Source organism: Equus caballus, chromosome 1, assembly GCF_041296265.1.
Source record: "Equus caballus isolate H_3958 breed thoroughbred chromosome 1, TB-T2T, whole genome shotgun sequence".
NCBI lineage: Eukaryota > Metazoa > Chordata > Mammalia > Perissodactyla > Equidae > Equus > Equus caballus.
In genome coordinates, this window is record NC_091684.1 from 87,368,849 (window position 1) to 87,396,745 (window position 27,897).

Sequence of the window (27,897 nt, forward strand, 5' to 3'; positions counted from 1 at the left end):
AAAGTATTGCTTCTTAAAATAGGAAGTAGGTATAATTTTTACTTTGAAATAGAAAAATAAAGCAAGCAAACTTTAAGAGTGAAATGGGTTCTAATCCTCAACTGAATTCTTCATTATAATGGCAGCATAAGATAGGAGAACATGAATTGTAAAGTGGTACAAAGGTTTATAGGAGGGAGTCGTGGAATAAAGATTTGCAGAAGTGAATCACAGAAAATGAAAGGGCAAGGGAAGGAGGTTGTGAGGGACCTTAGAGATGAAATAAAGCAGCATATCGCAAACTGCAGTAATCTGTGATTGATTTTAAGAGACAACAGTTTTCACAGACCTTGCCCTGACAATCATTTTTTATAATAATGTTACTTAAATACTCTAAATGTAGAACACTAAATGTAAATTCTTTATGCTCCTAGCTTACATATATCAAATTTGGATGTTAAATACAAACAAAATTTATACAACCAGTAAAATTCAAATTTAAAACATCAATATGATAGGCAATGTTGTTTTCCTGAAACCAGATCACCAATGTTGTGTTTCATAGTTGAAAGCTATATTTTTTGTTCTGTGTTTACTTGTGAGTTTTGCTCTTAAGATTTTGAAGCCTCACAAATCATGTTAGTCATTATCATTACCAGGGTCATTATTTTTAATTAAATCTATTATTTTAACATGTCAAAATAATTTAATAGTACATCCCTGAAACATTATATATGCCATTTAATTTACTGCCATACTTATTGCTAATTAACTGCTTTAAGTCAATCTGTATAAAGGATCTGAGCGGTCTGTCTGCTTGCAGTGGGAATGTGGTACCGTCCTCATTCCCACCTCAGGATCTCTGCAATGACTGTTCCCTTCACCTGGAGTGACCTGTCCCCAGATAGAGCACCAGTTTGCTCTCTCATTTCACTCAGGTCTCTGGTCAGATGTCACCTCCTCAGGATCTTCGCTGACCCCCATATCTAAGACAGCAGCTCCGTCATTCTCAGTCCTCTTCCCCGTCTTTGTTTTTCTTCATAGCACTCTCCCCACCTGACATATGTGTATTTGTTCATTATTTGTCCGCTCCCTTATCCCAGCTAGAATGCAGCTCCACGGGGACTGGGACTGTACCTGTCTTCTCCATCACTGTGTCCTGCAATGAGGAACACATGTTTCTATATGCAAAGCATGGGGGAAGTAGAAAAGTATAAAATAATTCTTTCCCACAAAGGGCTTATAATCAGATTGCTTTCTCTTACTTTGTTTAGAATTTAAATTAGAAGTAATTCTATATTTACTACCTTTTTAAATAAAATCATACTTTTTACTTTCCTCGATTTTAGAGTCCTTTGTCGTGGATAAAAGGCCTGAAGTGGGGGGAGTATGTAGGTTCCCCAAGTGCTCCAGTACCTGTGGTCTGCTTCAGCCAACCCCATGGGGAAAGATTTGGTTCTCTCCAGGCTCTGCCCACCAGAGCAATCTGTGGTTTGTCCCGAAATTTCTGTCTTCTGATGACATACAGCAAAGAACAAGGTAAAATAAAACCTGATGAAAATCATTCTAGGTGTATCTTTTATGCGATTTGAATGTTTCCAGCTCATCTGTGCTGCTATTTTGTTTTATTTCTAAGTTTTCTGAGTGCTTGTTGAAAAACTCTGCTCAAATTTGTGGTTATTTAATGCAAAGTAGGAATTAAAACATGCTACATAAAAAAAATGGGAGTTAAATGCCATGCCATTTGAAATGAGAGGAGGAGTTTGAAGGAGACAAGAATAAATTGTTATGCTCACAAGATGAAAATATTATCAATTTTATAGAAATGTGCACTTTGAGGCTCTTGAATCCAGAATAGACAGACATTTAACCAGCAAATCTAGTACCTCAGAAGATATAGTCATGAGATTAAAACAAACAAAACAAAACAAGGAAGTTATGACAGCCTTGAAAATAGGTTTTAAAATACATGTGCCTGGGAAGCAATCCTTGTCTCACGCTCCGTGCACTAACTCGCTAAAAGCAACACATGGAAAAGTGCTGTACAGTAGAGGCCCTCTTCATATTTCTAAATGTCACCTAGACCCTGGAAAACTAGGGACGATTTCCACTCTAGTCACCTCTCAGCCCTTCCAAATTGACATTTCACTAAATGCGGAAGCACTCTCCCCACTTATTAGGCATGGGCTTTGGGCGCTAAAATGAATGACTGAGGGCACTCATCTGTTCATATCAGGCGTGTGCAGAGTTGCCTGAAAGCCAGCGTGTGGACCAGACCCCTCTTAGTAGTCTGCACTGTTAGCATTTAAACTTACTTTCTCTGCCCTGTGCTCCTCGGGGTCCATAATGCCTTCCACCACATAGAGCACCACAATACGAGGATGCCAGTACCTGTGCCAAACATCAGTCACGTACAGAAATTGTGTGCTGGCTGGACTGCAGTGCTTTTAGACTCACTCTTAATTCTATCATGAAATGAATGATTGCCTTTATAGTTGTTAGAAATAAGAGAGGCTGCACACCATTTTATCAAAGTTTAGTGAATTAGTTGGTTAAGGTGCTTCTGTTTAATCATAATTATTGTGATATCAGTGGTTTTTTCTTACTAGCGTGTTGCAATTAGATGTGAGATGTGTCACAGTAATTTACCTACTAATAAGACTTAAGGTGCCAAAATTTGTGAATAATTTACCTTTAAAAAGATTAGAGTGGATTGAAGTTTCTCTCTATTCAGCAGAAGAGAAGGGGCTAGTATTATCACTTAGCATGATGAGACTTAAATATGTCAAATATAATTGTCAGCCTATCTTATTTGTGCCACTACAGTCACAAGCCTTTAATAGCTGTGTTCGTTCAAACTGCACTTTATTTCCTTGAGGAGTGTGCATGAAATTTGTCAGAATCTAGGTGTGTCCAGGGAAGTGGTGTACTAATACAACGGTTATGGCCCTCGCCTCAGGAGGCACAGTGTCTGAGCTCTCATCCCAGCTCTGCTACTTCATAGCTGTGTGACCTCGAGAAAATGACTTATGCCTTCTGAATCCTGGCTTTTGATCTATAAAATGGGAATAACAAAAGGATTTACCTCACAGGGTAATTTACTATAAGGATTAAATGAAATAATGTAAGGAATGCTTAGCAAAGTGCCTATTCATTCTGAGTGCTTAATAAATTTCCATCGGACTGTCAGCATCCTGGGGCCAGGGACTATGTGAGCATTCACTGCTGTCCCCGGCATATAGCAGTCCACGTGGGCATTCCATCGAGGCACTGAATGGATGAGAGGATGGCTTACAGATGGAAGTTAGGTTATGTGTTAACAGCTGCAAAGTGTTGAGCGCTGTTATATCAAATAAGAGTGTAGTTTTGCTTAGTTAGACATGCATAATAAATGTAAGCAGAGATCATTTTAGTGATCTTAAGCCCAGTATGGGCCAATTACTTGAGAATTGACTGTGCCTCAGAATTGCCTGAGATGCTTTTTTCCAAAATATACTTGCTTGGATCCCATTTGAGAGACTGCATCAGAATCTCTGGGGCTTGAGTCCAAGCCTACACATGCTGAAAACACAATTTTCTTGCAAACTCCTGTTTAAGGTCCACTGTTCTAATAGGTAAAGGAGAAGTTGATTTTTCTTTTTTTAAAAAAAAAAAAGGTGGTACATCTTGTATTGCTGAAATGAGAAACTGGGAACAGTTGTTAAATATACTTGGTTCAGTGAGCACTTGGTTTCTTGAGCATCTACCACATGCCAGGCATTATGGTAGAATTTGAGAGGTCCTGAGACTCCGTGAAACGTGGTTCCTTTCCTAGCAGCTTGTATTCAGAGGAGCTTATGTTTAGTGAGTATATATCCAAGTTCCTTTAGTGCAACACTGATGTCCACATTTGGTATTATACTCAACGAAATAAAAAGAAACCTGTGAATTACATTGTCAATGTGCTTTTGAGCCATTCAACAAATACATTGTTTTATTCCTCTATATGCTGGGCATTATGCTAGGTACTGCAATAACTAAAGCACAGTCTCTCTCCTTAAGGGACTTAAAGCATTCCAAGTTTCAAGAGCAGTACCAGTTATAGCATTTCTGCTGCATTAGCTATATTCAGTATACCAACAAGGCATAGATTATGAATAGTACTGAAAAGGGATGTCAAAATGTCCAAATCTGTATCCCAAAAGGATATGATACTGTGTTGTGAGGAAGAGAAAAGAGAACCTTGTTAAATGAAGCTCTGCTTCTACTCCAGCAGTGTTCTCTTTCCCATGTTAATAGTTGTCCAGACCAGTCTTTCAGCAGGAGTAGCTAGATAGTTATTTAAACAGTATCTACTTCATATTTATTTTTAAAAGTAAAGCTATTGCAGAACGTGAGTAGAGTAAGCTTGACTATCATTGTCTTTCATAAAAATTTCTTAATAGAAATATTAGTTCTAAGTCAAATAAATCCCAATCAAAACACCACAAGTGAAAAAGAATACAGTTCCACCATTAGAATCCCATTAGCGTTAAAGGAATAAAACTAACATAAATTGGCCCGTCTTATGGATATAGAGACGCTTTTGCACTGGAATGATACTGTGTTCTGCTATGTAAATTCAGCCTTTAACCTGCCATTTAGGGAGGCTGTCAAATAACAGTTGAGCAGTGGCAATCTGATACTTTTATTTCTCTTTCTTCCTGAGGTGTGAGAAGCATGAACAGTACTGACATTCAGTGGTCAGCCATCCTGAGCTGGGGTTATGCTGATAACGTTTTAAGGTTGAAGAGTAAACAAAGCGAGCCTCCAGTAAACTTTATACAAAGTTCACCACAGTATCAGGTAAACTTTTTATGAAGTACTTCATAATAATAATTAAATATAATGCTTTCAAAGGAGTCAGACTGATAGCAGCTAGTCTTTAGTCTCCTGCAGTTAGTCCAGTCAAGAAGCTGATGCTGCTGGACGTCTGCCTTGTTTATTGTACTTACAGACTTCCTAACTGCCGCTATTCTGACTTTGCCCCCAGAATTTGTCTTCTGCCCAGTATCTGTCTCGTGGACACAGTATTGTAGCCTGCTCCTCAGCATGAGCTAATGGCACAGCGTTTCAACAGAATCAGCAGTGCTTTCTTCTCAATGTTCACTTGCCTTTTGTCACGATGTCATTTTCTATAACCAGAGTGCCATCTTCTATAACTGCTTTTTCCTAAATGGACTGGGTGATTGGGCGTCATGATGTGGTAGAAGGAGCATCGGGCCTAACTGAAGCGCTGTGGTCTGTGTTAGTGTCCTGGCTTTGTTATTTACTAGGCAGCCTCTGACAAATAACTTAACTTTTCCAAACGAGTTTCTTTCCTCCTCTTTAAAACTGGGGTAATAGCACTCCCACTGCTTTCTCCTAGAGCTGTTGTAAAAATGTTTCCAATGTTTGTGAAAGTACTTCGTAAACTATGAAACACCATATATTTAGACAATACTGCCACAACTTTTTCCAGCACTGATTGTGTGTTAAACTTTATTTCTTTCACTTTCTTTCCATGGGAAGTTCTTTTACCATTTTCTGACTTCCACCAGCTATATGACACCTGCTGCCTATTGATGTGTTCACGTGCCCTAACATTTATTCCCATTCCCTGAGCACTTTAGAAAGGGAGTAAGCTACTTTTGGGGAATTTTTGTCAGTGAAAGAATGGACAGCAATAACTTGTTTGCTTAACCCTGTATACCTGAGAAAAGGGTCATCGCCTTTTGTTAACCTGCTTACCAGTAAACTAACAAAAGGAAGAATAAGAGACAGTGGAAAACAACCTTATTAGAAATTTTAACAAGAACTTAAGCATTGCAAAATGATTCCTATCATGTAAGTTTGGCACACAAACATCATTAAAGATGAAATAATACTCTCATAAGCCCTTTTAGCAAAACACTATGGTTCAGATTCTTTTAGCAAAATACTAATGCTAAAAGAATGTAATAATGTACCTCCAGTCAAATGACTGACTGGATGAAAATACCGTATTTCATTTTCATCCTTAGAAATATGTTGTTCACTCAGTACTTTAGTTTGAAGAAATTCGTCTAGGATATTATCATATGAAGACTCACACTCTGAGATTTCACATATATGATCAATTTCATCATCATTAGAGATTAGAGTCCTGCTGTCTCTCTGTCTTCATCCTCTGATTGATCTCATAATTGTGAAACATACTCCTCTGTCAGTTTTCTTCTATTTTCTATTATCAGTAGAAGATGAAAAATTCTGAATTCCCAACTGTGTTCAATGAAAGCTAAAAGCAGAGTACAGAAATGGTGTCTCTAGTCTTCTTTTATACTTTCTTGAAAGATGACAGTATTCTCTGGACAACACAATAAAAAAAACAAAAGAAAATTTATTTCAGATATTACATTATCCTTCCAGGAGATCCATCATTCTTCTTGTTTCATCGTCATTCTTTCTTATTTTGTTTGTTTTATTTTAGCATAGTTGGGAATAATTAATGAGTAGTGATAAAATAATTCCTAGAATGATGAAATAGCAAAGTGTTTCAAGATAGAGGAAAAATGAGATTATTAATATCCTGTAATGTAACTTAGGTTTATAAAATAGTTCAGTAGACCCATATGGCAATTGCAAGACAGAATGAGCTTTATTCTATATATAAAAAATAAGTACATTTTTGCCTTGTTCTTTGGAAGACCTCTAAGAAAAATAAAAGTCATGAAATATCAGTCCTTAAAAATAGTTAGAACTCGGGCTGGCCCCATGGCATAGTCGTTAAGTTCTCATACTCCACTTCAGCGACCCACGGTTCATCAGTTCAGATCCTGGCTGCAGACCTATGCACCACTCATCAAGCCATGCTGTGGCAGGCATCCCACATGTGAAGTAGAGGAAGATGGGCATGGATGTTAGCTCAGGGCCAGTCTTCTGCAGCAAAAAGAGGAGGATTGGCAGTGGATGTTAGCTCAGGGCTAATCTTCCTGGAAAGAAAAATAGAACTATTCAAGAAAGAAACTCAAAAAATAAAATTGGAGGGGCCAGCCCCACAGCCTAACGATTAAGTTTGACATGCTCCACTTTGGCAGCCTGGGTTCGGCTCCCAGGCGTGGATCTATAGTATTTGGCAGCCATGCTGTGGTCACAACCCAAATACAAAATAGAGGAAGATTGGCACAGGTGTTAGTTCACAGTGAATCTTCCTCTAGGGAAAAGAGAGGAAGATTGGCAACAGATGTTAGCTCGGGGCAAATCTTCCTCAACAACAACAACTAAAATTAAATTAAATTAAATTAAATTAAATTAAATTAAATTAAAATTAAATTAAAATAAAATAATCCATTGGACTCTGATGATATATTGAGAGTTAAGAGCCAGATCATAGAAAGTCTTTTTTTTTTTTTCGCTTGAAGAAGATTAGCCCTGAGCTAACATCTATGCCAGTCTTCCTCTGTTTTACGTGTTGCCACCACAGCATGACTGATGAATGGTGTAGGTCTGCGCCCAGGATCTGAACCTGCGAACCTGGGCTGCCAAAGCAGAGTGTGCTAAACTTAACCACTAGGCCATGGGGCCGGCCCCAAAGGTCATTTTTTAAGGTAGCAGATACTTGAACACATTTGTAGGTCCAGGAGAAGAAGCTAGCAAAAGACACTCTGAAATTCTAAGAGAGAGAGGACAAAGATTGTGAGGAAAATTGCAGGCGGAGTGGGGCTGGCCTTAAAAACAGAGAGCCTTCCTCCTCTAAATGAGAAGACACTGAGACAGTTTGAGGCACAAAGGAGGGAAAAGGATGAGGTCTGTGGCTGATGACCTCCATCCTCTTTGTGAAGTGTGAGGGTTTTACTGACTGTGGGAGAGGTGGGACTGAAGAAGGGGTGCAAGGGAGCAGAGCAGTTGAGGACAGCTGCTGTGGACATAGCCCTGGGGTCAGCTAGTGCCCAGAGGAAGACTTGTCGGGCCGAGCAGAGTTGAGCTGACCTTCAGTAGTGCCTCCATGTTTAGAACTGAAGGGTTTATAATCCCAAAGGAATAATCCCAGATTTTTTTCTCCGCATTTATCTTTCCTCCTCCTCCTATATAACAATCTCTAGAACTGTTAGAAGCAGTACCTCTATTTGTATGTATCCTGTTTCCCCACAAAAGACAGAAAAAGAAATAAAAGTAAAAATCAGGTAAATGTGTGAAACACACACAGACTCCACCTTGGATCTACTCAATCATGGATCATTTTGTTTAAATTTCTGAGAAACCAATGGCCACATGTGTGTATATATCTACAGAAAAATGTAAAATCAGAGACAATGCATTGTAATACATTTTAATTTGGAAACAGCTTTTAGACATCTGGCTTAAAGTTACAGAATACCCTATTATTACATCTTACACCATTCTAATCGTGTCAAATGTTTACCTCAAATTTTGTGATATGTTTTTTAAATAGTTGTCAGAAAAGTAGAAGCATTTCTCATGCTTTTTAAACATGATAACCTTTGATTTGTCCTTTCTCAAAGGTGACTAGTTGTGCGTGGGTACCTGACAGTTGCCAGCTGTTTACCGGGAGCAAGTGCGGTGTCATCACAGCCTACGCAAACAGACTCACGAGCAGCACGGTAGGTCCCGCTCGTTCTGTGGTTGTTTGGGATTTTCATGTCAGTGAGGCCAATATAAGCTTGATGAAGTATAATTCACTTTGTATAAGATTAACTTAAAATTTTTGTACTTTAATCTTTTCTTCACATAAGCTCTTAAAATGTGAAAGGTCACATATCTAACTCTTTAGTTTTAGGTTTATTAGAATCACAAAAAATTCTGAAAATAATTGTGAAGGTCTTATTTTTTGGTGTCAGAGACAGATAGTATTTTGAGTTATCATCTGTTTTGTATTTATGCTTTGTCATAACATTTTGATGTTTGCTTGCTGTATTCTCAGTGTCAGCTTAAGAGTATACCACAAGATTCTATAAAATTTGGAAGCTTAGAACCCCTCGTGTCCAACATTCCTGTATTCTCTGGGTAATTAAATGATAGCAAAATCCAAGTAGCCTGTCGATTTCTACCACTTACTGGAAGAAATTTTTTTTTAGCCACTCACTGAATCTCTAGAATTTGAGAATTAAATTATAAAACAGTCTAGTGAAGAAAAGAAGAACCTTGTGCAATACTTCTTTTAATTCACTGTTGCTCCCTTCTTGAATCAACTGTCTGTGATGCCATTAAGGATAAGTGGCAAGTTTAGGGTGATAACTCAGTAATTATCATTCTAATCTAGAACTTTCTCTGTGTTCTTTTTTTCTATCACAGTTTTCTCCATTATATTATTAAATACGTTTTACTGGGTAAAACCCGTATTCTTAGTATAGAATGATGCTAGGTTCCTCTTACTTTTCTGTCCAAGTTTATTCCAGTTTAAGCCCTTGTTAAGGTTCTTTGCCATGATCCTCAAGGTAGAAATGTGACCATAATATTGTTTCTATCTCTTAGCCTATGGAGCCATTAAAATGTTTTAAGCAGAGTAATATGATCCAGAATATGATTCAGTCAGCATTTTGAAACAACCGCTGTAGAGCCTGCCAGGAGAAACACTTAGAAGGGAATGAGACTGGTGGCGGGATTCCAGTTAGAAGGCCGCTGCAGGCAGGCAGGCTGTGGTGGAGGGCTCCTTAGCAGGAGACAGGCACATCCCGGTTGTTGCAGGACAGTGAGGTGTGCACTCTAAGACAGACGGACACACGGGTTAGAAGAGCACAGAAGAGGAACCAACCGGATGTCAGAGAGCCTGGAAAGTTACACGTGAGCTGGATCTTAAAGGATCATTTGAGCTAAGTGGAGAAAAGAGGAAAGAGTATTTCAGGAAAGGAAACTAACAGTATGGGATAAAAGGCTTGGTAATTTGGGGCATGGTGAATACTTTTGTGTGTAGTTTAGAGTGTAGCCTGCTGGGGAGGAGTGGCGAGAACAGGCCAGGAAGAGCGGATTGAGGTGAGCTTCTCATATGCCATTGTAAAAAGAGGGCTAAAGAGTCTGAGCAGAGGAGAGTCCTAACTTTTGGAATGTCTCATTTTTACCCCCAAAGACCTAAAATGGATGTTAATTTTATAACATCTCTAATATTTATTGCTACTATCGCCTTTCATCTTCTGAGCTCACCCTTTTGTTTCCTTTTTCCTACAAATATATTCTAGTCACTGCTGCTAGAGCAGTTGTCTGCTCGTGTACTCAGGGAATTTTGCACCATACCATAGACACTTATTTAAAAACTACCTTCATCTTTTGTTTTTTATTTCCTCTTGCTTTTCCCAACATTTTGAACAGCCTTGTTCTTAGTTTTCCTTACTTCCATTCTCCGTATAATTTTAATTTTTAATCCTACACTAACACAATGTGTAGTATAGGTTAAAAAAAAATAAGTTGTTAGTAATTGTGCACAGCATAGCTTTGAATATAGCAGATAAAAAGTGAAGCTATTATAATTTGAATATAGCAAGACATGCTTTTTAGTTTTGAGTTATTGTAGGCTTGTGAAGTCTTATTTTTCTTACTTTCCCTCTGTTATGTATTTGCCTGAAAGTAGATTTTTCAGCTTATTTATAAAGGTTTTCGTTTTCTCCTAAGTATTAATAGTATTAGGTAATCAGGTCTTGAGATTAACAGTTACTATTTAAACCATGTCCAGAAATGCATCGTAGCCGTGTGGTTTTATCATTGTTTTATTTGAGGAGAGGTTACTTGGGTTTTTGTAGATGTTGCTGTGGTTGCCTTCTCTCAGGGACTGTCTCACCATTTTGGCGTCACTAGAGCTGCCGCTGTGACCCTGTGCCTGAGGTTAGCAGGAGGCACCTCATATTCACTAGTTTTTGTTCTCCCAACTCACTAAAGGCCAGGGTTCTACAAATATTTATGTTCTCATTTATGTTGGCTTTAACACAGACGAAAAACAGGCTCCCCAGGTGCCGGATAGAATACAACCAAAATAATTGTTGGAAAATATTTTCAAGGGGTCTTATGAAATACCTTCCATAAGTCACTTATATATTAGAGAAGAATATATATCTTTTATATATTTTATCTTTTATCTTATAAAAGTGTTAGGTGATTTTAAAATAGTTGCTCGAGTTATTTTTTTCACTAATTAAATAGTGTGGCCACATCATCTTCATTTACGTAAACAGCTGTATTTCTCTTCTCTAAATTGTGGTGGTGGAAGATTATATATGCAGTTTATCCAAGGTAATATTATGTCATTCAAGAGCAATTTTTAAAAGAAGTAGGCCAGCACAAGATTCCTGCTCTACCCATGCAAATTACTTTCTGATCCATCAGGGAATCACTAGTAACGCTCACTCTTGTAGTCGTTAAAGTGCAAAGTCTATCCAGTTATCAGCAACTCCTGTAGGGGCCCTGTATTGTGTTTACCCCATAAATATTATTCATGGTCGTGGAGTAAAAAAAATACACACACACACACATATGTGCATATACATATGTATGTGTATAAACATATATAAATATACATGTGTGAACTCCCGAGCCAGAGAGGTGAATAAGCAGGAAAGGGGCTTTAGCCTGGAGAGCATTTGTCAATCCTGGATTATTGACCCTGTCCTTGGACAGCCTCTTGTGAGAGGAATGGAAAACAGTGCCCAAGGACAGAACAAGCTGGGGAGTCCCAAGGAAGCCCTTCTCCAAAATGCTGGTCCCTAAAGGGCTATATCCTAGGAGTGAGGATGAGGCTAATGGGACCAACTCTTGCATAGAATTATGGCTTGGGCTGGAATTCCCTGATTAGTCCAGGATCCTCAAGACTTGACTTTGGGTAAGGTGTCCCTAGACTGTTATGGTGGTCCAGGTCATACTTGCATTCTATTCCACAAATAGAGGAATTTCTACAAATAACTTTTTAATGTAATGACAAGTATACAAAACCAGGCACACAAATTTGCAGATAGAAAATGAATATGTGAAAAAGCTAAAGTTGGTTATAATAAGAGAAATGCAATTTAAAGCAACCTTGATTGCCATTTAAAACCTGGGAAATGTTCATAGATTTAGAATGAAAAGTGAGTCACAAACTAAAATGCTGCAGAGCTCAAGCAGAGAATGAAGGGGCTGGGCCTTTTAGGGCAGGGAATTCCTCTGTCCTAGGGACCTGAAGCATGCTCTGAAAGAGTTCTGGGCACATCTCCTTGGCCCTGCAGACTCCTGGCCCTGTGCGGAGGTTCACAGTCAGGAGAGCCAGAAGAGGCCCAGACCCAGGACTCTTGCCCTTGCTAAAAGCCCATCTGGTTGCTGTGATTGTGTTCACTTGAAGATCACGTGCCCTAGCTAAACAGAAGCAACTGCTACACAGCTCAAGCCACTTGTGCCAAGGAAGAATGTGAGCCTGGTGTTGCCTAGTTGTTTGATTCTTTAAGTGTAAAATATGTATTTATATGTAGGCGAAACACTAAACTACATAGCACCTAAAGCAGATGACGTGCAGCTAGGATATCAACACAGATCTGTTGAAATCAAAAGATCAACATTGTTTCAAAACAATGGAGAGCAAAAAGGCAAGATGCAGAAGATACCTAAAGAATAACACCACATACATAAAGTTTATCAACATGAGAAACAATACAGTATGTCGTTCACGGTTATAGTAACATATAGTAGAATATATGTTCCACATGCATGGGAAACATAAATACAATTGAGGACAGTAGTAACTTCTGACAAGGGAGAGGAAATAGGAGGTAGAACAACACACAAACTATGTAATGTTTAATGGTATCTTTATTTAAAAAATAAACTGATCATATAAAATGTTAAGATTAGTTTGAGTGGTCACTATACAGCTTTTTATTACGCTTATTCTTTCTACTTTTCTATATTCTTTGAAGTGCAAGTATTGAAATACTTTATGACAATAAACAGCTAGCCTAATGATAACAAGAGTCAAACCCCGTGTGGACATCTGGCATCTGTGAGTCAATGTGGACCTTGGAACATCAGTTTGCAACCTGTGATTTACAAAATCAATCCATAACTATTGACAAGGAATGGTGGTATTAGTATTCATCACCATTGGTGGCATCATGAATTGATGCAAAGCCTTTGAAAAGTACACTGTCAAGAACTATAAAATTAGTAATATTTACTAACCAACTAGTAAGATTTCTGGAAATGTATTCTAAAGAAATATTTAGAGGAGGAACAAAACTTTTATACATGAAAGATTTAATTATGGCATCTATAATTTTGAAAAATTCAGCAACAATTTTAAATTTTATCAATAAAGCATACTCAAGTATATTATGGTATATTAACTATATAGAATATTATAACACCATTAAAAATAATTTTGAAGACAAAGTAAAAAATGGAAAATGCTTATGCAAGAATGTATAAAATAAATAGAAAATAATTTGTATGGCAATAATCAAAATTATAAAAATACATGTATATTCAGACAAAGACTGGAAAAGAATAGACAAAAATGGAAAGCATATTAGCTGGTGAAATTATGGGCAATTAAAAAAATTTTTAATGTTTATTAGTTTTACTCTAGAAAAAATTGAACTGAATTGGATTGAAAAATGATATGTTTGAGAAGAATGTTTGAGTCACTTCAGTTTTTCTTTTTGAGATACAGTACTAGGATACCATTTGTCATGGTTTTTATCTTATACTTTACTTTTAATTTCAGCCTTCAGAGATAGAAATGGAGTCTCAGATACATCTCTACGGGCACACAGAAGAGATAACCAGCTTATTTGTTTGCAAACCATACAGTATAATGATAAGTGTGAGCAGAGATGGAACTTGCATCATATGGGATCTAAACAGGTACAGAAGAAGATCTCCAACTCAAACGTAGCTCTCTTTAATGTTTCAGTTCTTACTGTATGAAATAGACGCACTAAAATAATATCCTTACCTTAGAATAATTTTAAACATGAAATACGAACTTTACCTTTGTAATCTTATTGAAATCCAAAGATCAGTTAGGAATGCCTTATGGATAAGAAGTACATGTACTAAGGAAAAGAATTATACAAATAAGAGAATATAATTATATTTAATATGATATGAAAATTCATGTCTTTGGTTTCAGGTTGTGCTATGTACAAAGTCTGGCCGGACACAAAAGCCCTGTCACGGCTGTCTCTGCCAGTGAAACTACAGGTGACATTGCCACTGTGTGTGATTCAGGTGAGCTAGCCCCAAAACCACAGCACAGGGTGGAGGCGCTAAGAGTGCATCAGCCAGCTGGTTACATCATAGGTTAAACTGTTAGGTTACAGCTCTCAGGTCCCTGCCAGGCTAAAGAACTCTGGTAATGGCATGTATGCATATTGAAATACGGTAAGGTCCAAGATTGAATTCATCAATTTAGGCATCAATTTATGCAAAAGTTCGTTGTCATAATTTAACTTTTTTCTGATATATGTAATATTGCATTTGAACACATGTAAGTTAAGCAAATTATTGTTACATAATTTTCTGACTTTTCTTGGTTTTTGTTCTTCTGTCCTTTTTTGGTCTTGCTTTTTAACTACTAACTTTGCTACCTTCCTCCTGACTAAATGAAAAACATCAGCAGGTGATCAACTTTGAATATATGTCTTCTAGTTCCTGAGAGACAACAATAGTATAGTTAAGAAATAGAGGTATAATTTGCCTTAAAATTTACATGACAAAGATATATCTCCTAATTAAAGGTCTTGTTTTTGGTTTTTATTTTTTCATGTATACATATATAAAAACTTGATGCATCAAGCAGGAAAAAACAGATGAAAAGTTCATGAATTTTCTGTCTGCATTTCTATTCTTAAGGATCTTAAAATTGAAAGGATCCTTTGAAGACTGTTTCTTTCTGTCCACTCAGTATAAAATATCTTCGACACATGTACAGTGGGTGCTCCTCTATCCTTGGCTTGCATTTCTGATATTGTTCGTTTTTTTCTGACACCAAATATGTGGTATCTTTCCAAATACCAGACAGTTCTCCAATTCTCTAACACCAACTGGGCGTCCAACAATGCAATTCGATCCTGACGCTAACGACTTGAAATTAGCAAGTTTGGGAATTCCCAACACTCCCCACCAGGTTCAGTAATCCTCTAGAATGACTCACAGAACTTAGTAAAACACTATACTTATTACTGTAGTTTATTATAAACAATAGAAATGAGCAGCCAGGTGAAGAGGGACCTCTGGTGAGATTGGGGGTCATTCCCTGTGGAGTGAGAGTGCACCACCCTCCTGGCTCGTGACTGTGTTCACCAGCTCGGAAACTCTCCTAACCCTGTTGTCTAGGGGTTTCTCTGAGGTTTTGCTCTGTAGGCGTGGTTGATTAAATCATTGGCCAGGGGTAACTGAGCTCCATCTCCAGCTCCTCCCAGGAGGTGGGAAGATGTTCTAAGTTCTAACCCTCTGATCACGTGGTTGGTTTTTCTGGTGACTGTTTCCCATCCGGAAGCTGTCTAGGGCCTCCCCCAGCGGGAGTCAGCTCATTAGTATCCTAAGGCAGTAAAATTACAAGAGTTTTAGTAGCTTTATGCCAGGAACCTGGAAGAAAGACCAAATATTTATTTTGTTATATCACAGATATCTCTTGGAGTTTTATTGTTGTTTTTACAAAACATGCATTCAATCTTTTATTCACGAAAAGTAATGTCTTCAGTCATGCTTAAATATTTCAGAGGTGAAATGTTTGCCAATCTTAGCCCCCAGTCATAAAGTAACATCATGAAAACATTTTATTTCCTAATCATCATAACTAAGGGGAAGATCTCAAACGGTTGACTTTGGTAATCTGTACAATTGTGGGCAAATGATTGATGACTTTGCTAATTATTCTTCCTTAATGTGTACATTAGCAGCTTTTAGTGTGTCATATCAAGAGGGATCTAGGGGAATAACAGAATGGTTATTTATAGAGAATTCTCTACTTTCTTGTTTTGGCAACATTTGAAGTTAGGACTGATCCTGAGGGAGCTGAATTTTGTAAAGTTAATTACTTTCCTCCTGCCAGTGGTGATTTATATCTGTGATATTATATTAGCTAGTCACATGGGAACAAGAAACAAAATTACTTTTGCTGCAATTACCAACTTACTAGTAGGGTATTCAGGTGTCTCTAGGCAGCACACAATGCAATAGAGTGATGGCCAGAACTTTTATTTCCAATTTGAACAAAAAGTTCTCAACTTTTTTAAGGCCTCTTGATACACGTATAAGGGAAGTCATAAAGAGCATTTAGTATATAGAGAACATAATAAAAATAATGATTTTTTAAAAGAGAGGCCAAATTTATGTTCTATGACTCAGACTAGAGTTCATCCTCCTATTTTTATAGTCCAAGAAGGGAAGAAAGGTATCAAATTTATCCTACCCACAGTCTTGACCCTTTAGTGAGTACTGTCCAAGTAACTTTGAAATCAAAATTAAAAATAAAAAAAATAAATGTGTATATATGTTATATGTGTGTGTGTGTGTATTTAGGTAATCTCAGAAATTTCTGCATTGGGACTGAAGTTACACTGGCAAGCTCATTCCTCCTGATCCTAATTCCTAGCATTTATTATGGAATGTGGTTTTTATAGTGATAAGATGTGAAGTTTATTAAACTATATAAATATTATAATTGATGATTTCTTTATTTTTTTAAATCATTCTGCCACTGGATCAAAATGTATGCCTTTTAACTAGGGTTCATAACCTGGTCATGTGTTGCCTGTGGCATTATAAAATTAATATAATATTCTAAGATTCAAGAGAGGGGGTGGTCCTCCAATTTATTTTAATTTTGGTGAAGATGTATGGGAAGAATAGAGTCTTTTTTCAGGAATGCGTAGCTTTCTGACTTTTAGTTGATGTGCTAAATTATACATGATATCAGTTTAGTAACTTGATATTGGGTAAGGGCCTTGATTTTTTTTTTTTTTTTTTTTTGATATTTACAATCTCAGGCAGATGAGTAGTTACTTGGTTTTGCGGTAGCCCAAGTTGCCAGGTGATCTGCTAGGGTAATTTTTTGCCTATTAAGTTCCATACCATACTTCAGAGAGTCCAGGACCACATTTAGATTTTTTGCTTTGAAGGACTAAGCCATGCAGTAGCTATGGATTACAATGACCAACCCCTACATCAATATCTTTTATGGATATCTATCCAATGACTTTACTAAGCCTTCTAACTTTACTGGTACACGTCTGGTTAGTTTATATATTTTTTAAATCTTATCAGATAGTAAATTCAAGAGTGAAATGTAGACTACTCATGGAAAAGATGTTTATCTTCTACAATTACATTTCTTTAGCATATTGAGTCCTCTATATCTTGATGCTTTATTTAGATTCTCTCTCCTAATCAATGTTCTGCAATGGGAAGTCTTAGTAGAACACTGAGCATTTTTTAATCTGTGTGTGTGAGTTAAAATATATTTAACATAAAAGTTGCCATTTAAACCATTTTAAAGTATACAATTCAGTGGCATTATTACATTCACAATGTTGTGCAACCATCACCACCATCTATTTCAAAAACTTTTTCCTCACTCCAAACAAAAACTCTGTAACCGTAACTCCCCATTCTTCCCTCCCCCACAACTCCTGGTAACCTCTGTTCTACTTTCTGTCTCTATGAATTTGCCTATTCTAGGTACCTCCTATAAGTGAAATCATACAATATTTGTCCTTTTGTGTCTGGCTTATTTCACTTAGCATAATTTTCAAGGTTCATCCATGTTGTAGCATATGTCAGAACTTTATTACTTTTGATGGCTGAATAATATTCCATTGTATAGACATACTACATTTTGTTTATCCATTCATCTGTTGATGGATATTTGGATTGTTTCCACCTTTTGGCTATTGTAAATAATGCTGCAACACACTGGGCACTTTGGTTTGTGATATTTGAAGGTCTTTAGCCTATCTTTAAATAAAGAAGCATTTCCAATATTTGTTTCTTTGCTATAAAATATGAAATATTTTCATTGCCTTAATAAAGGAGGGAAATTTTCTACTTTTACGTTAGTCCTAATGGTGAGATAAAATTAAGTTAGTAACACTATGCCATCAAAATTTAATCATGCCTCTACACCTCTCTCTTTATCAGCATGAGAATATTTCTCCAAAGAAGGCTGGACGCATCATCGTGAGGCCCCAAATCAGCAGCCCCATTTTATAGAGGATGGCAAGCACTTATTGCCTCCTCTACTCCCTGGAAAACTAGAAGCAGTTTGGTTACTCATGGTCTTTGGAAAGAAAAAATTAGTTTAATAAGACAATGACTGTCTAAGATTCAATCTTAGACAGTCTGAAGAATTTGATGTTTTTTTAAGGATTAGTTTTTATCTCAGTTAACTTTTACAGTAACTTTTTTTTTCTTCAGAAGTCACATAAGTCACTTCTTATAGTTGGTTTCACAGAATATTTTCTTCTCTTTTTGGAGATTGTTTAGATTTCTAGGTACTTTCAAATTCAGATTTGGTAGTTCATATGCTGAAATATTATGATTAACACAACAATTTGTGATTGATTTACCTTGTTGCTCTACAGTATAGTTTTCCCCCCACTGGTCACTGTCTCTAGATAAATATGCAAAGCTCTGTATGACTTATAATGTAGTAATTCCAATGAGACAGCCTTCAGTCATGAGTTGCACATTATCCTCATCACTAAAACGGATGAGTTTGGCCCTAGCGATACCCTCTGGGGCCCACTGGCGGGGGGGGTGTTCTGAGACTCCCACTCTCTGCTGACCTGCGGGGTGATTTTGGTGTTTTAGCTGGTGGAGGCAGTGACCTCAGACTCTGGACAGTGAACGGGGACCTCGTGGGACACGTCCACTGCAGAGAGATCATTTGTTCTGTCGCTTTCTCTAACCAGCCCGAGGGCGTATCTATCAACGTGATTGCTGGGGGATTAGAGAATGGAGTTGTAAGGTAAGAGGAGTTTAGATTCTCATTGTCTGCTTTGTTCAGGAAGACCAGTAGTTTCAAAAATTAATTTTTAATATCTAGGTATGTTAATATTTAAGAGATTTAAAATCACCTTCAGGTATATGTTCTTCACTTATTCCGGTTTTATTTCTAAATAATGAAGATAGCTTTAGTGCAGCTTTGAAATTTTATATTGTTTGTTAACTATAAAAGATTAACAATATGAAAATATACAGAATTAAGTTTTCTTGTCCCCACACCCACCCCCTGCAAACTTTCCAGAAGTAACTACTGTTGATCGTTTATTGTGTTTCCTTCCAGATGATTCATAACAAATATGTAGGCTTTTTAGTGAAGGAAATTTTAGTTTGCGTAATTAGATGATGTCTTTTTCCCCCTCTAGGCTATGGAGTACGTGGGACCTAAAGCCTGTGCGGGAAATTACATTTCCTAAATCAAATAAGCCTATTGTAAGGTAAACTCCCTCCCCCCACATTTTTCATACTAGACTTTGTGGCTGTATTTTTGTTAGAGATATTAAAGCACACAGACCTAAAGAAATATGTGATGAGAGTCACTATAAACAGCCGATGAACAGTCGTAATCAAACACCAGGCTGTCCTGGACCCAGTGGAAGAGGAGGCACAGTCCTTATCTTTATGGAGCTTAAAATTTGAGTCAGGAGCTCAGGGTCAACAGAAGGGAGGCTGGGACAGTGCCCAGGGAGGGCCTCTTGAATTATAGAAGCTGTGTTTTTTTCCTTCCTTATGGAAAATAGCATAATGGTGATTGATAGCTCTAGTAGTGTGCTTTGCTCTGTTAACAAATCCGAGGTTAAAAACTCAATTGGATGTAAGTGATTTAAATTTTACTTTTCTAAAATAAATTTATATTCAATGTACTAACTTTAAAGTTTAATGAAGCTAAGTTAATTATTTATTAATGTTACATTTTTACCCTTTCCTCTTTCAGGGAAATGAAATATCTCAAACTTGTCAGCAGGGCAGTTAAACTATATTAAAATTACAGTTGCAACCAGTGAGTTGTAGGCAGTCATTTCGTTCGTCTCTCTGCTCCAGTAAAGACGTCTTAACTTCTTTACTGTAATTTCTATATGATCACCAATATGCTAATACAACTTTAAGAGATAATATACAAATGGGATTTTTTTTTGCAGCCTTACATTTTCCTGTGATGGCCACCATTTGTACACAGCAAACAGTGATGGGACCGTCATTGCCTGGTGTCGGAAGGACCAGCAGCGCTTGAAACAGCCAATGTTCTACTCCTTCCTTAGCAGCTATGCAGCTGGATGAACGAGAAAGAAGTTCGCTTTCTCCAAAGCACTTTAACTCCACGCTAGATTGTTTGACTTCACAAGATTTAGGAGGTTGAACCTGAAAAAATGGATGGCCGAACAAACCATCCAAATAATGCTAGAATCTATTCCTCTACACAAAATGCTGCAGGCTCACAAGGTCCTGGAGGAAAGTTTTGTTCTAATTTAGTGATAATCTGGAGGGCCCTGCCAGTGTGCACTAACCAACAAGACTTAAGTCTTGCATGGTAAATTAAAATCGTATTCTTAAAGGTTTTTCCACAAGGGTGTTCTAAAGAAAAGATTAGGGTCTCTCCTTTTTCCTTTCTCTCTTATTTCAAAAGAGCCAGTAGAATTGGCTTAAACTGGTCAGCTAATTGTTTATATAAAATACTCTGAAGAATTATATTTAAAAAGTTTTGGGGCCGGCCCCATGGCCAAGCGGTTAACTTCTTGCGCTCCGCTGCGGCAGCCCAGGGTTTCACTGGTTCGGATCCTGGGCGCAGACATGGCACCGCTCATCAGGCCATGCTGAGGCGGCATCCCACATGCTACAACTAGAAGGACCCAGAACTAAAATATACAACTATGTACTGGAGGGCTTTGGGGAGAAAAAGCAGAAAAAAAAAAAGATTGGCAACAGTTGTTAGCTCAGGTGCCTATTATTTAAAAAAAAAAAAAAGGTTTTATGCTGAGATAACCGCCCCCTGCCCCCAAAAAAGGAAAGAAAAGGATAAAGAATTCAGTACCTGACAGTTGCTTTCTTTGAGAAGTGAAGTGAATTATTCGGTCGGTGCCTCTGCAGCAGACATTTCATGGAGAATATGAGTATTAAAACTAAAGAATCTCAATGTTAGGCAGTTTTTGCCAGTTGCCTTCTTAGCTCAGAGTAGAACCAGAACTTTTTGAGAGCCACAACAACACAGGTATCTTTGATTTCAGACACATTCTGTTTCTTCATCAAAATTCCACTTAAAATCCATAACACTAGATAATGAATAGCTTAGTTGAGTCACTAAGATTTAAACACAATGATAATTCTTTCAATATCTGCCATTTACAGAGCATTGAATACTTAACTGTTTGCAATAGAAATCCTCCATTATGCAGAAAGTTTGCACAGATATTAATAATACAGTCTAGATGAGGCACTGTGTCTAATGTTGAAGACGAGTTTTCTTCCCCAACACAGAGTTACAAAGAAGAGGAGACAGCTTACTTTGTTTTAAACAAGAGGCAGAATAATTCTTTCAGGAAACAGTTTCCACTGTTTCTGCTCACTTATACTACCTGAGAATTCTAGGAACAACATAAAAATCTAAGTGTATGCCACAGCAAACTTACACGCCATAAAAACAGAGTTCCTAACAGTCTTGGAATGGTCTATCTCTACCGTGATAGTGTGGCTACATTTGTCCTTGGGGTGCTGCTTTATTGGCTTTGAAGACACTGTAAAATAAGCTTAGTAATATGTTACTGTGGGGTGAAAATATGTGTTCCTGCCTAAGAATAATTCGTGTGTTTGTAATGGAAATTTAATTCATATGGTGTTTACAGAACTACTTTTGTAACTTCCAGACTTTCTAAACCATTCTGCTTAAAAACTGCATAAAATGCAATTCTGAAGTCTCTGCTGTCAGGATAAGTGCAAGAGGAAGCAGTGGCCACGTCTGCTCGCAACTGTAAACCGCTTCCGTAGCAACCATAGAACACGTCACAGGCTGCACTTTGATCCTGGTCTACACAGACCAGGTATTAACTCTGAAGTCCAGATAGGTGCAGAGGTAAGATTATTCCTATTCACGTTGAAGTGATTTGCTTTGTTTAAAAAAAAATGCAGCTATTGTCTAGCTTTCATTTTTCTACTGAGGACTTTCAATTAATCCCCTATTAAAATAGGGTTGCTACTCAGTCCTTTTTTTTTTTAAGGCTGAATTTCATCATTTATCTAAGGAGAAAATATGCAAAATAACTGGTCTTCTTAAGAGTGCAATATTATATTTTTATGTAAAAATAAAAATTAATTTGGGGGGATTATTTATTGAGCATGAAACATAATATGTATATGTTTGAAACACTTCATAATGTGCATGTTGTAGCAAACATTTCTGTAAATTATCACAAGCTCTCTTATCTTTGTATACACTGCCACTTCAAACTGGGAATAAATTTCATAAAAACAGATTTAAAGGCTGTTCTTTATACAATTTAAATATTATGACCAGACCTCAGATTGGTGGCTTCCTTTTTTGTAACCCACATAGGTTCTCTCTGTAGCTCCCCTATAAATTTATATCCCTAGAAAAGGATACCTTTCATTGCTTAATTGTGGTCTTTGTGAGAAACTTACCACCCTTACGTGGAGTTTAGACAGCAGTCCTAGTTGGGAGCAAACCACTCATTTTAAAGAAAAGACCATCTGCCCCTCCCCCAAGAGCAGATCTATATTGAGCCCCTGCTGTGCACCCGGCGCTCCATTAAGTGCTGAGGACACGTTGTTCCCTGCGCTCCTGGAGGTTGCAGGCTGGTGGAGGAACATGCTATCAGGAACAGGCAATGTGGGCAGTTAGAAAATGTGGCGAGTGCTGTGAAGGTAGAGTACAGGGTCCTCTGAGAATATAACAGGAAGAATTCGATTTAGATCAAGGAGTGTAGGAAAGCCTCTTGAGAAAGTGAAATCTTTGTTGAAACCTAGTGGATGAATAGAAATTTGACAGGTGAAGATGGGAGCAGATGTGTTCCAGACAATACATTCACAAAGGCCTGAGGCAGGAACGTCAATGAACAAAGGCCCAGGGAAGGAAAGAGCCTCCTGTATACACCTCGGCTTCTCTGGTGGCTGTTGCAAAATGGTGGGTGAATTCAACAAACAGCAGTCCAAGAACCCAGAAATATTCCTTTTTTTCTGCTTTATATCTGTGATATTTTAAGGGTTCTCAAGACTAGAGCATACCTGTTTCTAGGTGTCTGTCCCCAAAAGAACTCAGGAGCAGCCTCTGTTAGTGTAAGCCTGCCAAACTAAATGTCCCCTGCAAATCTCAGATTGACTCTTCCTTTCAACAGCGTTCATTGAATGCCGATTCTGGGCAAGCCCAGTGCTAGGTGACGGGGGAGGGGAGGGAAGAGGAGGGAAAACTTTCCAGCTCTGCAGAGCTCACACCTGGTGATCTGTGTCTTGCTATTTTGGATGGCTTGTTAAAGTTTTGAATCGAAGGAGAGCTGCAAGTTGTTCCATTCTGGTGCAAGATGGCAACATAGGAAGATCCTGAGCTCACCTCCTCCCATGGACACACTGAAGAAATCCAAAATCTAGCTGAGTGACTCCTACAGCTCAGGTGAATGAAAAAAACCCACATCGAAATGGGTAGGAGAGACTGAGATAATCTCGCCATAGACCCCACCCCTGGCTGGCAACCCACAATCAGGAGGGAACTCACAACTCCAGCTTCTTGCTGAGGCTTGAACCCCACATCTGGCACCCCAACTTTTACAACCTGCACCCAATCTACCCAGTGGGGCTTGCATCCCCCAGACCCATAAGGCTTAGTGAACTGAGAAAATTCTTAAAGGGCTCTCGTGGACCATGACTAACCCTGGCTACCCACAAGGGCACAGTGCAGAGGCAGGCCAGACTTTCTGTAGGAGAGACCTCTTGCTTATCTTAAAAGCTTCAACCTGAGGGGCAGGCATTTAACTTAACACACATCTAGAGGCCACTGAATTACTCTCCAAAGACTGTAGAGGCCAGCAGCTGCCACCTTTGCACTCTCCTTCTGCCTTGCTCCAGGTTGCTAGTATCTCCCAGAAAGGAGCCTGTGCACATGTCTGGGGCCCCAGCTTTTGCAGCTGCCACCCAGGAGATGCTCCCTGATCACCTGGCTCTGGGGGCCAGTGGGACTTAATATTCACAGGTCCCACAGGACTGTAATAAACAGAAACAGTTCTTAACCAGCTGCCCCTCCAGGGCACAGCACAGAGGCAGCAGACAGAAACTCCCAGTCTTTCCATGAAAGAGGCCTATTGGGTTATCTTCATAGCCACAGCCTGAGGGGCAGGCTTCTAATTAAACACACATCTAGGGGCTGACTGCAATCCTCTCCAGAGACCAGGGAGGCCAGTGGGTGCCATCTTTGTGCCCTCCCTCTACCCTGCCCCAGGTCACCAGTGCCTCCAAGAAAGGAGCTTGTGCACATGTCTGGCATCCTGGCTTCGTGCCTGCCAACCAGAGGACACGGCCCTTGGTAACCTGGCTCTGGTAGCCAGTAGGGCTTGTGTTCATGAGATCAAAGGGATGGTAGCAAACAAACAGTTCTTAACTGGCTATAACCCCAGGACTCAGTGCAGAGGGTGCAGACAGAAATACCCATCTCCCAGTCCTCCCCTGAAAGAAGTATATTCACATTAAAAGCTGCTGCCTGAGGGTCTAGCTTCCAATCAACCTGAATCTGGATGCTGACTGAGATCCTCCTCTTTGGAACACTGATAGGTCTTGGCACACCCTCAGCTACTGAGAGCCACTAAGAACAAAGCCGGCTGCTTGGACAGTCACAAAGACTTGAGAGACAATCGGAAACTAGGGCAGGGTTGAACAGTAAGTTTCATCTCCTGCACAAGACCACTCCCTCAAGACTGGGAGAGGTGGCTGCTTTATCTAATGCATAGAAACCAACACTAGGAGTCAAGGAAAATGAATAAACAAAGGAATATGTTCCCAATGAAAGAACGATAAAATTTCAGAAAAATACCTTAATGAAACAGAGATAAGTGATTTACCTGATATAGGGTTCAAAATAGCAGTCATAAAGATGCTCACTGAGGTCAGGAGAACAATTCATGAACAAAGTGAGAATTTCAACAAAGAGAAAGAAAATATAAGAAAGTACCAAACAAATCATACAGTTGAAGAACACAATAACTGCACTGAAAAATACAGTAAAGAGTTTCAACGGCAGACTAGATGAAGCGCAAGAAAGGGTCAGTGAACTCAAAGACAAAGCAGTGGAACTCATCCAATCAGAGCAGCAAAAAGAGAAAAGAATGAAAAAGAGTGAAGCTAGCTTAAGGGACTTATGGTACAACATCTAGTGGACCAATATTTGCATTATATGGATCCCAGAAGGAGAAAAGAGACAGAAAGGGGCAGAAGACTTATTTGAAGAAATAATGGCTGAAAACTTCCCTAACCTTGGGAAGGAAACAGACATCTAGGTCCAGAAATCCCAGTGAGTTCCAAATAAGATGAACCCAAAGAGACCCACACCAAGACGCTTAAAGTGTCAAAAGTTAAAGAGCTACAAGGTCAATATTTACGAAGGTGAGTAGGGAGGAAAGAAATTCAATAGTTTAACTTATGGAGGTTGAAACTATTGGAGTTCTTGGATTATCCACGTTACCCTTATTTTGCTGATTACCCTTCAACTATTCCCAGTTTGTTCCAAATTGTGGGCAAAATGTCCCCATTTGTTCCCAGTCTGTCCCAGTTCTTGGACAGCTGTATTATTTTTCAGTATACTCCTCAGGATAACACCGAATATGCTATGAAGCCAAAGCACTTCAAAATTTAACTGGCTTAAATCCTTTCACCAGGAAGACCAACTGAAAAGCATTAGCTGTTGGGGTGGGTAGAGTAGAGGGAGGATGAAACAAAGATTTGCCATATGAAATAACAATTCAAGATTGAGGTCTGCAGTGTGCTCGGTGTCCCGCGGATCTGTCTCTTGCTTCAACAGCGTTTGGATGGAACAGACCCCTGGGGCTCCCCTTCTTCCAGCCTCCGACTACCCTCCAGCCTCTTTTCCGGTCGCAGCCTTCGGACCAACTTCTCAACCATCCTCTACCTCCGGTGGGACCCACCAATACCGTTTTTTTGAGCTCAGCTCCTTATTGCCGATGAAGCATGAGCTCCCACATTCGTCAGAATTATTCTACCGAAGTGGAGGCTGCCATCAACCGCCTGGTCAACTTGTACCTACGGGCCTCTTACACCTACCTCTCTCTGGGCTTCTATTTCAACCGCGATGATGTGGCTCTGGAGGGCGTATGCCACTTCTTCTGCGAGTTGGCGGAGGAGAAGCGCGAATGTGCCAAGTGTCTCTTGAAGATGCAAAACCAGCATGGTGACCACGCCCTCTTCCAGGACTTGCAGAAGCCGTCCCAAGATGAGTGGGGTACAACCCTGGATGCCATGAAAGCCGCCGTTGTCCTGGAGAAGAGCCTGAACCAGGCCCTTTTGGATCTGCATGCCCTGGGTTCTGCCCACGCAGACCCCCATCTCTGTGACTTCTTGGAGAGCCACTTCCTAGACGAGGAGGTGAAACTCATCAAGAAGATGGGCGACAATCTCACCAACATCCAGAGGCTCGTTGGCCCCCAAGCTGGGCTGGGCGAGTGTCTCTTTGAAAGGCTCACCCTCAAGCATGACTAGGAGCCTCCAGAGTCCAGCGGCCTTTGAGGGGGCCCCTCTGGCATCCCCCTGGTGTCGGAGTTTCTGCCTGAGCCCATCTCCCTGCAGCCACGAGAGAGAGCTTTTTAACTACCCTGGAGCCCTCTGCCCACGCCGTGGACCAAATGGAAACAATAAAGCTTTTTGCAAAAAAAAAAAAAAAAGATTGAGGTCAAAGGGAAGCAAAAGAGTTTTAGGTTCAGCACAAACTGGTATTTTGGAGTATCGTACAAAGAATGTCACATTACATACAATATTTATCAGATATTTTCCCCAGGTTATGTCCAATTTTAAACTCCACAATTAAAGAAGCAGCTACATTTGCCAATACAACATATATGCACTTGGGTGTACATTGAGTTGGGAAGGAAGTGCCACTAATTTTATTGTGTGCTCTATGACCCGAACGGAAAAATATGTCCTACCATTTTGGAAACACTGGATCGCAACTCAGCTATTTGAGAGAAATTAAATAATACAATGTGTCCTCTGAGGCCAAAATGGTTAGAAAATCATTTGAGACTGGGCTACCATATTCTTGCTCAAGTGCTGATCTCGTTCTTTCATGAACAAAGTTAAAGAAAGATGAGTTTAGAAAAGATTGTTTGTGGCAAAGTTTGGTTCATTTCAAAGCGAATTAAACTGGTCTTACCCAAACTTCTGAAGGCTGATAACAATAATTTCATTCTCAGATTTTAATTTTGTTAAAAGAGCTTTAAAAATCCTGGGAATCCAGTTTTAAGCATTTAGAAAAAAGACTATGTTTTCTGACCTTTTAGGAAAAATTAAGCTATAATTTTCATACTTGTTGATATGACCTAAAAACAAATGGTTAATTAGTTAATTTCATTATGTACTTTCTATAGATAATATTCTACATACAGTCATGAACTGCATAACAACATTTGAGTCAACAATGGACTGAATGTATGATGGTGGTCCCATAAAATTAGTACCATATGGCCTTAGGTGTGTAGTAGGCTATACCATCTAGGTTTGTCTAAGTACTGTAGGAGAGGAAGACATTTCCCTCCATGCTTCTAGGTTCTTCTGAGTGGTCTAAGAATTAAATTGATATCAGACAGATTAACAGCAGAAAAACAAACAGAAGTTTAATAATATGTATACATGGGCGAAACCCAAGAAAACTGAGTAATTCATCAAAATGGCTGAAGCTCTCACCTTAAATGCCATCCTCAGCTAAAGACAGAAGATGTTGGGAGTGGGGAGAGTCAGGCTTCA

At 38.9% G+C, this 27,897-nt stretch overlaps 2 protein-coding genes across 4 annotated transcripts in view; both read left to right on the top strand.

Annotated features, from left to right (window-relative positions):
• Positions 1 to 22,397, top strand: part of LYST (lysosomal trafficking regulator) — a 180,101-nt gene extending 157,704 nt beyond the window's left edge. For 2 of the 3 annotated variants that reach the window (XM_023634282.2, XM_023635402.2), the window contains 8 exons: positions 1,329 to 1,518; positions 4,667 to 4,803; positions 8,478 to 8,576; positions 13,652 to 13,791; positions 14,060 to 14,157; positions 18,742 to 18,898; positions 19,299 to 19,370; positions 20,073 to 22,397. In XM_023634282.2, the coding sequence (XP_023490050.1) occupies positions 1,329 to 1,518; positions 4,667 to 4,803; positions 8,478 to 8,576; positions 13,652 to 13,791; positions 14,060 to 14,157; positions 18,742 to 18,898; positions 19,299 to 19,370; positions 20,073 to 20,211 (1,032 nt within the window). In that variant the 3' untranslated portion in view covers positions 20,212 to 22,397. The remainder of the gene's footprint in view (positions 1 to 1,328; positions 1,519 to 4,666; positions 4,804 to 8,477; positions 8,577 to 13,651; positions 13,792 to 14,059; positions 14,158 to 18,741; positions 18,899 to 19,298; positions 19,371 to 20,072) is intronic. The other variant, NM_001308950.2, reaches the window with a different exon arrangement.
• On the top strand, positions 22,397 to 26,819 carry LOC100050801 (ferritin light chain). Its single transcript, XM_070228902.1, has one exon. The coding sequence runs from the start codon at positions 26,110 to 26,112 to the stop codon at positions 26,635 to 26,637; it is 528 nt and encodes a 175-aa protein (XP_070085003.1). The 5' UTR covers positions 22,397 to 26,109; the 3' UTR covers positions 26,638 to 26,819.
• Positions 26,820 to 27,897: the final 1,078 nt, after the last annotated feature.